The 14398-nt window shown below is 29.3% G+C and overlaps 1 protein-coding gene across 1 annotated transcript; it reads right to left on the reverse strand.

Moving 5' to 3' along the window:
• Positions 1 to 5126: 5126 nt before the first annotated feature.
• Positions 5127 to 9504, reverse strand: LOC133677723 (syntaxin-71-like). Its single transcript, XM_062099856.1, has 9 exons — positions 9104 to 9504; positions 8803 to 8928; positions 8454 to 8613; positions 8155 to 8240; positions 7984 to 8052; positions 7782 to 7826; positions 7629 to 7691; positions 7448 to 7524; positions 5127 to 5350 (listed from the first exon to the last, which is right to left on the reverse strand). The coding sequence occupies exons 1-9, from the start codon at positions 9257 to 9259 to the stop codon at positions 5335 to 5337; spliced, it is 798 nt and encodes a 265-aa protein (XP_061955840.1). The 5' UTR covers positions 9260 to 9504; the 3' UTR covers positions 5127 to 5334.
• Positions 9505 to 14398: the final 4894 nt, after the last annotated feature.

Genomic DNA, 14398 nt, shown 5'->3' on the forward strand with positions numbered 1-14398 from the left:
CCCTCGAATGAAATGATCAGAGGGCGGTCAATGGAGGTTCAAAGACCATTACTTCGCCAGTATCTTTGATGCTACTATACTATACGTGGAATAGTATTATATTGGTATATATAGTGGTAACAGTTTGTACATTCAGATAGGTATGGTAATTTGTATTGTACGTATATCTTATGGTGATTCATTTATAATGGATAGCATGAATATACAGCTAGGATATTTGTGAGGTTTGGGAAAGCTGAAATATTGTTTCGCGAGTGTTTTCAAGTGTTTGATATATATATATATATATATATATATATATAGGATAAAATGAGTTCGAAAATAGTTGCAAGGCTTGTATTCCTTAATTTTTCATGTACTACCAGTATTATAAGGTATCAAAGGCAGTACTAGTTATTATTGTAAATACTAAACTCCTTTCCATGTGTTGTTTCCTTAACATTACTAGCTGGGTCAAGTCCAAGGAAGAAAGTCTTTTAGATTGTAATAGATAAATGATAAGCGATACGCTGCGGTGAGGTTAATTTTTTATTAATATAAAAAATAATGTTCATGTGATATTAATATTAATATTTTAAAAGAAATAAAAAAAAATTAAAAAATTTGGTAACCGAAAAATATCACACATATTGTTAGATAAGTAACCCAAAAGATAAACAAAAACATCATGAAATAAGTATTTCATGTTTACTCTGATGCAATTAATTTAATTTAATTGAAAAATAAAATTTTTTTAAAGGTCAGGAAAAAAAAACTAAATTAACCCTTGTTAGTTTCAAAACCACATTAGAAAATCCCATAGAATGCGAGAAAAAAAAACCTAAATGTGGTGGATGAAACTATAAAAAAATAAAATTAATAAAAAAGAAAAAAAAAACAAGTCTAGGTGAACTTCATAAACTCGAGTTAATCTCTCAAACTCATCACCCGTTAAATTGTAGAATTGTACTAAACTAAAAAACTCAACACCCATTCAATTAAATGTTGAAGGATGAAATGAATAAATTTAATTTAATTAAGAAACAAAATTCCTTCTACAAAACCTAAATTTAAAAAATACTAGAAAAAAAATAAGGCAATCTTTGTTATTTTCAAAACCACATAAAAGAATCCCATAGAATGCAAGGAAAAAAAACATAAATGTGGTGGATGAAACTGTAAAAAAATAAAATTAAAAAAAAAGCAAGTCTGGGTGAACCTCATAAACCTAGATTAATCTCTCAAACTCATCACTCGTTAAATTGTAGACTTGTACTAAACTAAAAAGCTCAACACACACTCAATTAAATGTTGAAGGATGAAATGAATGAATTTAATTTAATTAAGAAACAAAATTCCTTCTACAAAACCTAAATTTAAAAAATACCAGAAAAAAATAAGGCAATCTTTGTTATTTTAAAAAGAAAGATAAATCCAATACAAAGTGAATAAAACAATGTTGGAGGATGAAATCACAAAAAAAAATTTAAAAAGAAAAAAAAAACAAACCCGAGTAAACATTGTAAACCTGAGTTAAACTATCAAACTCGCAATCCATTAAATTCTTGATCCGAACTCAACCCAGAAGTTCAATCATAGAAGAATTAAATGTTAGAGGATGAAATCAATTAATTTAATTTAATTTTAAAACAAAACTTCTTTAAAAAAACTAAATTTAACAAAGACCGGGGGAAAAAACAAGGCAGGCCATGTTATTTTCAAAACAATTAAAAAATCTCATAAAAGTGAATAAAAATAACAAAATGCTGGAGAATGAAAAAAATACTTAAGAAAGGAGAAAAAACCAAGGAAGCTTGTGTCAACTTCGTAAACCAGAGTTAATCTTTTAAACCTGCAAACCATTAAATTTTAGACAAAGACTCAACTAAGAAACTAAAATACCTAACCAATTAAATATTGCAGAATGAAATAAAAATAAAATCAATCTAAAAAAATTTTATGCAAGTTAAAAAAAAATAGCAATAAAAAAATAGATTTGATAGGAAAAAAAACTCAAGAAGGATGAAATTATAAAAATAAAAACACAATTTTAAAAAGCATCTTAAATAAAACAAATAGTAATCAAAAAATTTCCTTAATTTCATAAATTATTCTATATAAAAAAATGCAATAAAGAGAATAAGGACAGGATTTGAAGGATAACAAATCTCAAGGACTAAATTGATTTTTTAAAAAGGCTAACACAAAAATCAGTAGGGAAAAAAAAAAAAAGACAACATACCCCAAACCGATAACAATTATAGTACACGCACCACTTATATACGAAGAGGACGCTGAGACGCTTTGGTCTCACCCTGAAAGTAAATCTACCCAAATCCAGCAGATAATGTTCACAAGCTTCCAACTTTTTTTATTTTATTTATTTATGATGTAAGTGTGAGCATAGTAAAATCCGGAACTCATTTTCCTATTGTTATAATAAGTTGTATTCGAACCTCAATTCTCCAAACAATATATTTGTTGCAGTTGCAAGGGTGCTTGCTAAGTTTCCATGGTTATTCGAAGATATTAAATATGTAAGTGCTTATTCGTTCCTTATCACTTCACTTATTTTTCTTCTTTATCTTAGGTGGCCTGAAACTTTTTTATTAAAATTATATTTAATTATTTGGAACTACTATAATTATGAAGCAATCATTAAATTACAAAAAGATAAAGGTGTATTTTTAGAATACATTAAATGAATATGGTTGATAGTTTATAATTATTTACTTATTATAAAATGAATCTTTTTTTTCCTTTTTGCAGGTAATAATATATTTTTTAAGTCGCAATTATATTATAATATTAGTAGTTAATTAATATATCTACCAATAAATTAGTTATTTACAAATTTATTAGCCATACTATGTTATAGTAGCAGGTCAGATAAAAAAAATCAACCTTTAAAAAACCTATTTGATATTATAATTAAACATGGCTCAACAAGTCAATTTTAAAACCTACTAACTTTCATCATTACCTTGGTCAAGTTTAGAATTGAACTGTGAAAATTATCTCAAACTAACTCAATATCTTAAACTAACTCAATCAACTTTAATTACATTAATTTAATAGGGCTAAATCAACTTTAATTACATTAATTTAATAGGGCTAGAGACATCACGATCCACCAACAAAAAGCATAACTTGGCTTTAAAAATACTTTTGAGATGACATTTATTTTTTAATATTGAAACAATAACACATTAAATCAAATCAAGCTTCACAGCTCACGTGCCAAACACACAACCAAAGTCATAGATTCCACTTGGTTTAATAACTTTGTTTTTTTTTTACTATTTTTACTAAGTTATACGTTAATAAAAATAGACACTCGTAAAATTAAGAACAAACAAATATTAGAATGTTTGTTCAGGGCTATTATAACCTCAAAAAACAAACCAAAACAAATTATGAATACCAATCAAAATAAATTAGGAAGACAAGTTTAAAATCAACAAGTATTGAAGGATAAAATTAAAAAAAAACAATTAATAAAAAATTAAATACAAACCAAATATTGAAAGATAAAATTAAAAAAAAATAAACATCTTTCACTATTTATATGAACAATAAATAAGATAGGTCATACCCCTAGATTTTTTAGAATGTTGTACTAGATTACAAGCATGCTTACAGGTCATATAAAAAAAATTAAATGTAACCAAAAATATTTAAATTGTAGAGAACCATTTGTTATTTTATTTAATCCAATCCAACAAGTTAATCTTGAAAGCTCTTTATCTGATTTATTACCTAACTCAAGTTTAAAATCAAACCATATAATAATTTTCTCGACATGAGTTAGTTAACTTGACCGATTTGAAAACATCCTAGCTGACTAATAAAAACAAATATAAGAATGAAGTTGAAAAAAAAAAAGATGAAATTGACACTAAAAAACATTGACCCAACTTCTTACTTAACCCAAATTTAAAATTAAATATGAAAATTACTTTAACATGACCTAGTTCGGCTGACCCAAAAACACCTTGACTAACTAGTAAAAAAAAATATAAAGACAATTGAGGAAAATAATATGATAAAATTAATAAGAAAAAATATTAATTCCAACTCCTTATTTAGCCTAAATTTAAATTAAATTATGTGAAAATTATCTCAATATGCTCTAGTCAACTTGGTGAATCTAAAAGTAATCTAAGTGATTGTTAAAAACAAATATGAGAATGAAAATAAAAAAAAATTGAAATTAAAAAAAAAATAGAGGGAAATAAAAGGAGCTAAATTGAAGAAGAAGAAGAAGAAGGAAAAAGAAGAAGAAGTTTGACCTTTCATATAGACAGTGAAGCTCCATAATGATTCGTTTCGTATGGTATAGAAGTAATAATGATAAAATATTAACTCCGGCCCAACTTCTGCGAAGACACATCCACTCACCCTACCTTCTGTCACTTCACAGTCCACAAACTGTTGCATTTAATGCAGGATGGTCCTCAATACGGCCAGCTCTTTATCTTCATTAAACCAATCATATCATGATGCAAATCCTCTTGACCATCCACCAAAAGCATGAGGAATCAACCACGGAGAGGTGAGAGGAGCACCACAACTCCATGACTTGCTAGTTCACTACCAGTAAAATAATCTAAGCAAAACTAGAGAAAAGATGGCATTAAGGGAATAAATTGTTCAACCTACTGGGATCCAAATCCCAGCGTTGGTTACTTCTGTCTCAGTTAACTAAAATCATGAGCAAAGAAGAGGTTATCTCGAAAAATCTCCATGTAGTTTAAGAGCATCATTTGACATGGATATATCCAGGAAAGACACTAGAAAAATTGAATCTTAGGATTGTCCTCCCTCAGTCTCTAAGGTGGGAAGAGAAAGCAGTCCCTATAGAGCCCAATCGATGAAGGCTAAAAAAGGAAGTGGGATGGGGGATCCGAGAATAACAAAATGCAAGATCCATAAGAAACAACTGTCAAAACGTCAATCCTTAAATCCACACTAATTTATTTTCCATATAGGCACATTGCCCCGTAACACCTACGCCAACTTCTTTCTACAACAAACCAAAAATATACTCCTAGATTTTGAACAGGCGTGGCAATGTGAGACAGGTCTGCTATTACAAACTTTGGGATGATTTCTATGGGTCAGATTCAGCACGTAAATACCCAAACTGAGAGAAACAAATTGCAAGATATTAAGATATGATAAAAGTATATGAATGACAAACATACATTTTCAAGCGTGAGAAGTTACTCCCAGCACGGTAACAAATCAAATGAAAACACAAGCGCCATTGAAGTCCTCAAATACAAGATTATACCAGAAAAAAGCCATCACTGCCGTACCATGGAAATAGATTGGGTAGAATCTTCATTTTCTTCACTTCTTCAGCACACTGCAAAGGAAGATGCTTTTTTCAGAAAAACTTCCCACTTGACAAACAACAGAAGAGCTGACCGGACATTTGACTTTTAAGGGCAATCTAAAGATGAGCTGACCAGTGGTAATATAGTAAATCAAGAAATCATACCAATTTAGAACCAAGCACAAATTCTTTCCTAGTTTCTCATGGTAAATCAATAACTTGAAGGTCCCATGACTCATATGTACCCCCAACTAAATAACCAGGTCAGAAACCAACAACACTAAAGTTATCATATAAACGCATATAACATGTTAAGATATTAAAATAAGTCGATGTTGGACCATCTCCTTTTTGCAGTTTACACTTTAAATGTATTACATAGCCATCAAGATGCCAGATGACCCCAGTCAACAACTGTACAGATTTTATATAAACAGCAATACAATGAAGACCAAATTACACATTTGAAATACAATATGCCCTTCAAGAGTTTAGAATCCAATGGAAAGGTGATTGTAATTGTAACAGATCCATAAATGAAATTGTCTCTGGCAAGTGGCTAAACCTCCTTAAGAAGGCAGTTATCTCCAAATTCTCACTAACTTCATTGCTCTAGTTCTTGACCATACCCTTTTCATCAATTATTCATCACAAATATCCATACTTTCATTTAGTAGACTTGTACCTCAAAAACTCATGGTATTAGAGCCTCTAAAACTATAAAACTAGAAGACAGACCAGATTAACAAAATGCACTCAAAAGAATTGGAAATACAAGCATGAAAAACAGATTTTGTGTTCTTTAAGAGGGTAGAATTCAATGGGTGATCCTAATTTTAACCTGTACATCAAATTGTTTCTGGCACAAACCTCTGAGAAGGAGTTATACCCTAAATTATGGAGTCCTTGATCTAGTCTTTTAGCATATTGTTTCATCAGTTAGTTACAATATCCAATACTTGATCAACTGATGATTCAACAATTGATGATACTAAGCCTCTACAACTATAAACAATAATATAGGTAGAAGAAGGCAGACAGGATAAATCAAATACATACCTCAAGAAAACAAAGAGGAGGAAATAATATTAAATTAGAATGCTTCAGATGGAGGACCAACTCAATTGAAATTAAGATGTTTATTTCATTATTTTAACTATATTTTTATGTTTCAATAAAGATTTTGTTTTTGTTTTCTTTCCTATTTAGAGTTCATAAAATTGAGGTGTGCCTATTAAAATACTCTCTATTTGGACAGCTCTTATTATGAAAATGAGAACTTGAGTTGCCACTGCAGGGTTTCATTTCTTTGTGTGTTCTTATTCAACCAGTGGATTCCTATTGTTTATGCCACCTCAATAATAAAAAAATAGTAAGAGTTAACATGCTAATTAACATAGCTAAAATAAAGGTGTTAAAACAGATGCTGTACTCGCTAGAAATGATTAGACAAGAAACAAGTCCATCCATGGAAGAAGAAGATGGCACCTGTTCAGGATGAGTAAAGAGACAGTGATTTTCAATGGGGTATCAATATGCATCATAAATCTATGAACACACTTGTAACAAAGACATATCTTAAAATATTGGGACTTTAGAGGATACAAGTTCAACCAAAAAAGACATATTTTTAAGTGACAAAAAATGATAGTGTGATAATAGATTACAAAAAGAGCACCTACAACAGAATTAAATGAAAAAATCTGTGTAGCTTCCAACTGTGGGATGAAGCTGAGTTGAATTGACTTATTAATGAAAGTAAAAATTTCACTCTTTTTCTTTGACCCATTTCAAGAAATTTCCCAGCATGGTACTTCTTTTAAAGCTAGTTCATCCTAGCTATACTACGTGAACTTCCGATAAAAGAATTCAACAGCATCAGTTCATAGCTGAATAGAATACTCATTGAGCCAGGATCTAACAAACATGAACTAATCCTAATTTAAGAATTGCATTGACGAGACATATTTTCTACTAAATCCTACAAAAAAGCTTGATTTTACAATGTACAAGGAATTAGAAACAAAGAAAGTTCACCCAAACATAATAGAGATATTAAGCAGAACATTTGATTGCATATGAATGATGTGGACATGTAAACTACTTATGAAAGTAGTAGGAACTTACTTGTACAAGTAGGCAGCTATTCCGAGGATTATGATCAACAAAACAATATCAATACAGAAATTCCGACTAGATCTCAACTGGAACAGAATGAAAACTTGTGTCAGATTAAAAAATAAGCCTGAATCTGGATGCATCTCAGAAGAATAAAAAATCAAACTTTGTTAAGATGAAGCTCAATCACCTGGTTAACAGTGTCTTTAAGTCTAACATTGGTATTCTTAAGGTCAGCAGCCGCCTTGTCCACCTGTAAGGAAGCACAGGGCACACTTCTTGTAAACTCTGTTTCCATCAGAGTGGCACTGAAAATTTAGAAGGATACGGCAATGCTTCTCACCTTAGTGTCAATTTCATCCATCAAAGGAACTTGTCTGTCAATCTCCTGCACATATCACGTAGCACAAACAAATTCAAATGCCATGGATAATTACTTATCTGCCAACAATCACTTACAAATAGCCTTGCTTGCACATCCCACGCTACAACATATTTGCCACACAAAAGGAGAGAAGAAATAAGACATTTATTGAAAATAATACCTCATTCATGTCATGAGCCATATTCTTCAGCGTGTCCAAACCATCTGAAATCATATCCAACCCTTGATCCTGAGGGAATGTCAAAGTTAATAACAAGGGAAACCATGAGCCCAACAACTTCCTTAAATTATAAGATGAAAAACAAACACACTGCTACTTTATATGACTTACCTGCTTCATTTTACGCATTTCATACTCCTGCCTGAATTGACTAGACGTCTCAGTTTCTTGAAAGTATTCATTATCAAACTGCCCATCTATTACCCAAAGGAAATATATAAGTAGAATACACTAATTATCCATGAACCATGGGCCAACAAGGAGGAAAAGTATCAAACATCACTACCTAAGTACTGAAATAAGCTAAAAACGATTCAAAACCTTCCCACTCATAACAATCTTAGGAATCATGAGAAATAAAATGTACTATTCACAGTTCAACACAGCTTCAATACAAGTGAACAAATAACCTGAATCAAATTTGATTTCAGCACGGGGAGCTGAAGTCCCCCAACCTCCAGTTTGTTTGGGCGCAGCTGCAGTTCCATCTGGTATAGCTTGAATCCTATCTGGCAATGCAAGGACCAAATCATTTCGTGCAGCAAGTTCTTCTGTAGAAAGTCCTTTAACCTGTCAATACTCCAACCCTGATGCTGTCAATTGTATAATTTGGATGCTAAATACCAATTTATGATAGAAAAACGATGCGATCAAAGAGAAATTCATGTATACTACGGAGGAATCGCGAGGATATCAATTTCTAGAGTTAATGCATACCGAGTCAGAGAAAATCACTTGAAAGAGTTTTCAAAAACTAACCTTCTTTACAGCTAATCTCTGCAGTTTAGGGACTTCCTCAAGCAATCTAGCCTTAGTTCTACGAAGCTCTGCGTTTATAGCAACAGCAGAGGCCTTACTTTTCTCCTTGGAAGCAAGCTCGGCTTTCTGTATAGATCAAATCACTCGAAATTCAAGAATGTAAGCAGAAATACAACCTTCCAATTAACAGAAACTACACTCCAAAACTATAAATTGATTTAATTAAAGCCTAAATCAACGAGTTGATACTAATTTTGAAACATGAAAGGAATCAATTTGATTACAAAGAGATCGAAGAAACCTGGAGAGCGGCTTCAATGTCAGAATCAATGGCGGCGTAGAGGCGAGCAAAGGCATCGTCGCCGGAGACATTGAGATCTTTTTGCTTTTCAATGTCGTATTTGTCGTATTTGTTGCAGATCGCGTCTACTCGAGTTAATATGTCAATCACGCTCATTTTATAAGTTTTTATTATTATTATTATTATCGGTTAGAAGAAATGAAAGAGAGAAGAGAAGGATTTTGGGTTGAATTTCTTTGGTTTTGAGCTTATGGTGGTGATTTGAAGGGAATAATTTAGCACGAAGCGGTTTTCCGGTTCCAATTTTCAACTCTCCGACTCCAAGTAAGGTGAACAACTACAGCCTGTAAGGCAACACTTTTTTATTACTTGATATTCTCTCCCATTAGCGCTAGTAAAGAAAGGATTTCTAACTTCGGAATAATTTGATAATATAGCTTCAAAAGAGGTTGTAATTTGCGCTCTTTTTTTTCTTTTTTTTTTATCCAAAGACAAGAAATTAGTTACTATACTTGTTTTTGTGATTGCTTTAAAAAAAATTGAATTTTAAAAAATATATATTTTAATATTACTTTGATATAAAAATTAATTTAAAAAAATAAAAATATATTATTTTAATATATTTTCAAGTTAAAAACATTTTGAAAAGCAATTAGTTTTGTGTGTACTAATATGGTGTGATCTTGATAATTTGACAAATATACCAATAACTCAGTTTATCTAATCAAATTTTAATTTGATTTTAAAAAAAAATAAAAAAACAACATCAATTTAACATTTTTTTACAAAAACAATTAAAAATCACTAAAATAATGATATTTTAAATTGACTCAAGTTAAATCAGATTAGCCTACCCAACTAATGACCTAGTTCATTGCCTGACTCGATTTAATAACTATATTTTTTAATATATTTTTTATTTAATCATAAGATAATAAAAATAAATAGTCAAATAAAAGATAACAAATAAAATTATGGAGGAAAATTATATTATTTTATTGAAATTGTCTTTTTGATCCATTTAATTTTTTTTGCACAAAATATTATTTTTATTAAAAACATAATTCATTGAACAAAAAGCAAAAAACCACTAGAAAAAGTTTTTTTGAAAATTATAACGAGCAAGGAAAAAGGTATACATTTTTAATTAAAAAAATCTAATTTCTTATTCAAGCATTTCTTTTTTTGTTTTCATGAAAACATCTTTTTTTTAATAAAAAACTTTGATTTTTAAGACAAAACTTCTTATGATTATAAAATAAAATATTAATTAAAAAATCATAAATGGATCATCATTTTGCAACAATATGAAAAAGTATAAGAACAATAAATCTAAGAACAATATATAAAACAAATTACAATAAAAAACTAAGAATATAGTTATTTTATTTTTATTCAATATTAATAAGAATGTTATTTTAAAAATTATACATAAATTTTTTCATAAATAAATCGATAATATCATCATAAAAAAAGCATGATCTTCTTAAAAACGATCCTATAATTTTTTATTACCAACGTGGTTTTCAAATAAAAAGCAGTAATAATTAAAATAAAAATTTACTAAAAATTTTAATAATTTGAAATAAGTAGAAAAAATGTATCCTATAATTTTAGCGCTTTGTTTTTAATTTATTTATTATCCTTCTAATTTTTTTTCAACCAATTTCAATATTTTTCTCAATATTTCTTTCATTTTTTTTCTTTGATTGCATTGAAATGGTCCTTTAATAGTCTTTTTCAATATGGTCATTGACTTTTAATTTTTTAATTATTTAGTTAATTTCACTCATTTCTTGATTTTTCTTCATAATTTCAGCTTTGATTGTAATAAAATAGTTCGTAATAAAATAGTTCCTCACTATAGGCACATTATTTATTTTCTCACTTTTTCTCTACATTCTCATCTTTTATCCTTTTATTTTTTTGTTCTTTTTTTCTGAAATATTTTTTAACCTTCAATTTAAATATTTTCATTTTTGGTTTAAATACATTTTTTCCTAGATGAGTTAAAAATCGGATTAAAACAAAAACAATAGAAGAGAAAGCAACATGCAAACAAAAAAAAAACGAAAGAGAGAAAAAGAAAAGGACAACGAAATAGAAATAACCTTAAACTCTCTCAAAGTAGTAATTAATATTATAATTAATATGATTACTTAATACACGAAGTTTGTGTTAAACTTTACATATAATTGTTTTTTTTAATATATAATTAGCGTAGAAATTAGTAGTGTTCATTATGTATCTCGAATTAGAGGTATTTAAAAATTTCAATCAATCAAAAAAATCAAAAAAACCAAAGAAAAATTAGTTGAAAAAATTAAACCGAGATAAAAAACCGATTAAACTGATTTTCAAAATCATAAAATCTAATCAGTTTGGTTCGGTTTTTGTTTTACAACTAAAACTGATAAACCGAACCAATCCAACCAAAAAAATTAAATATCTATAAAAATCAAGAGGTGTATAAATTAACCTAACCCTAACATAACCCCCCTCACAAAAAGCCACCGCCTAAAAAATACTTCTCATTCTTCTTTTCCTTTTCATCTACTCTACGCCTCATCTCCATCTCTTTTTTTTTTTTCACACTATCTAGCCGAACATAAACCAACCTCTCCATCTCCCTAGCTTTTCTTTTATGTTCTCTCATCTTGTTTGAAGGTAATTATATTGTGTTTATTGAGTTAAATTTTATGCATTTTAATCGAACACAACTACCATGGATATTTACCTTTTGTTATTATGGATCCTCTAACCCAACGCTCCCACGACTTGTTATACACAAGGATATCAAGATTTATGGTTGACCTTGTGGATATTGATGTATAACTATTGAGAAATGAAGATCATCAAATTGCTTTTAGCATCTATTTTTTTGTTTTTTAGCTGATACCAAGGAGTGGGAATCAGTGAGTCACAAACAAACAAATAATATAAACTATCAACTTTCTAGATGTCATTGATTTTTCTGACTCCATTATTTCATGTGGGCAAATACTTTCATTTTTGTGATTTTGAGAGGAAAAACACACATAAATATATTAGCCGATAAATGGAGAGAAAAAAATTTGAAACACTTGATATTTTAAAAAGAGCTATATAAAGTGTAAACCATCATATTATAGATTTAAAAAAGCCCATATACAGGATTAGATTTACCAATTTTATTTATAAAAAAAACAAACCAAACTGATTTTATTTGAATTTAATTTCGGTTTGGTCTGGAGTATATTTTCTAAAATCAATCTAATTTGGTTTAGTTAATTTTTTTTTAATTCAAACCAAACCGAAATGTGAACATCTCTATCTCGAATGTTCTTTACACGTGGAAATTAATAAGAACAAGAAACATTCGGCTGACTCTTCTTTCCTTCTATCGTAAGAATTCAACTGCATTCCATCTAGGCGGCTACCTCCTTTTAAAAACACAGTGCCTCCTCAAAAACCACTTCAGTGCACATTTGTTCTTACACCAACTCTCAAAATTTAAGTTCTTTCTCTGTTTTCTTGAATCCCTCCAAACATGCAGATCTTCATGAAAACCTTAACAGAAAAATCATAACTCTCGAAGTCGAGAGTTTTGATACAATCAATCAACAACGTCAAAGTCAAAATTCAAGACAAGGAAGGCATCCCTCCTGATCAACAACGTCTGTCCTTGTTGATTACAACATTCAAAGGAATCCCCACACCACCTTGTCCTTAAGTTATTTGGGAATTTCCTCATTTCAATAGTGTTTATTAGGGTTTATTGTATCATGATGGTATAGAGCATAAATATGTGAAGACTCTAGATCTTAGTGTTTTAATATTTATGGCACAAGACTATTGTTTGTTGCATTGATAAATTGTTTGAGATTTTTTACCTACTCTTGCATCCCGAATTTTATGATTATGATTAATAGTACTTATTGGTTAATTATTTATACCTAATTTTTTTTATTAATTTTAGAAGTTAATTTCTTATTATGGATAGTATTATGATCTATGACCATGAAATTTATAAAACTCTCTACAGGGAGTTTTTATAATTCTTTTATTGAGATCTATTAATATATTTATTTGTAGAAAATTACTGAAGAAAAATCATGATATAGTTTACATGATTATTAAGGTATATCAACTCCTTGTAGAGAGTTTTAAATTGATTTGTAAGTTCTATATATGATCTGTCCCATGAAGGTTGAAATTTACTACTATATTGACATTGGTTAATTCAGATAAAGTATATGTTTCATAACATTAAAATATTTTCTTGGTTATTGGAACTTTTGCTACTACTTATATTGATACATCTAGTATTTATATGTTATGTGGTGATAATTTTATTGATTAGAAGGAAAATATCCATTTTGTATTAGGGTGTGTGGATTTGGATTTAATATTACATGTGGATGAATTACCCATCTCCACTGAATTAAATAATGCTCAGGAAAAGACTGATTATAAGTAGTGAAAACGTTTAAATCACTTAAGTTTAATGCTTATAAAATCTCGCATAAGTAAGAGTACTAAGGGTTTCATCATTCAATGCTCAAGGGAAAAAGATTTTCTAAAAACCATAGAGAAACAATTTGCTCATTCTTAATGAAAAGGCTTTCGTATATGTTATTTTACTATTCTAAAGGTATGAACGAGCATATTATGGAAATGAAGGACATTGCTACACAATTAAAGTACATGGAGGTTGAAGTTTTTTGTTCATTCTTGATTTATTTCAATTTAAACTCTCTCCTACAAAATATGATATTTTTAAGATTTCTTATAAATCACATAAAGAAAAATGGTCAGTCAATGAATTATTGACCATGTGTGTTCAAGAAAAAAGGAGATTGAGACTTAAAAAACCTAGAAGTGCTCATTTGATTTCTCAAACTAAAACAAATGACAAGAAAGGTAAAATGACTTTTAAAGTGAAGAAATATTGTGATATGCCAATAAAGCTATTGTTCTAGGATTAAGACAACAATAACACCGAAAAGGGGATTAAATTAGGAATGAAAGGTAAAAATACAATTTAAAAACTTTTTTATTTAATAGCATACAATTATAAATGCAATAATTAAAGAGTTAGAATTTAGAGAGGATGCTTAAGTTTTATAGAAGTTTGGAAAACCTTCTACTCCTCTCCTTGAGCTTCCATTTAAGAGTTTCATTATCACACACCAGTCTTCTTAGCAAGTGAAACCTAAACTTTACACAATATTTTTATAGGTAGAAGATCAAACCCAATCTTTTTATGAGCTTAGGATCAAACCAATCTTTTTCCAGGTAAAGAAGCAAACCCAA

This window comes from Populus nigra, chromosome 17 (genome assembly GCF_951802175.1).
Source record: "Populus nigra chromosome 17, ddPopNigr1.1, whole genome shotgun sequence".
NCBI classification, from domain to species: domain Eukaryota; kingdom Viridiplantae; phylum Streptophyta; class Magnoliopsida; order Malpighiales; family Salicaceae; genus Populus; species Populus nigra.

Bases quoted from the DNA above. Each gene is read 5' to 3' on its own strand.
- LOC133677723 (XM_062099856.1), bottom strand. From the start codon at position 9,259: ATGAGCGTGATTGACATATTAACTCGAGTAGACGCGATCTGCAACAAA. The intron at 8,614-8,802 runs GTTAGTTTTTGA...GAGTATTGACAG, and splicing joins AGAGATTAGCTGTAAAGAAG to GTTAAAGGACTTTCTACAGA. The intron at 7,525-7,628 runs GTGATTGAGCTT...ATTCTGTTCCAG, and splicing joins TTAAAGACACTGTTAACCAG to TTGAGATCTAGTCGGAATTT.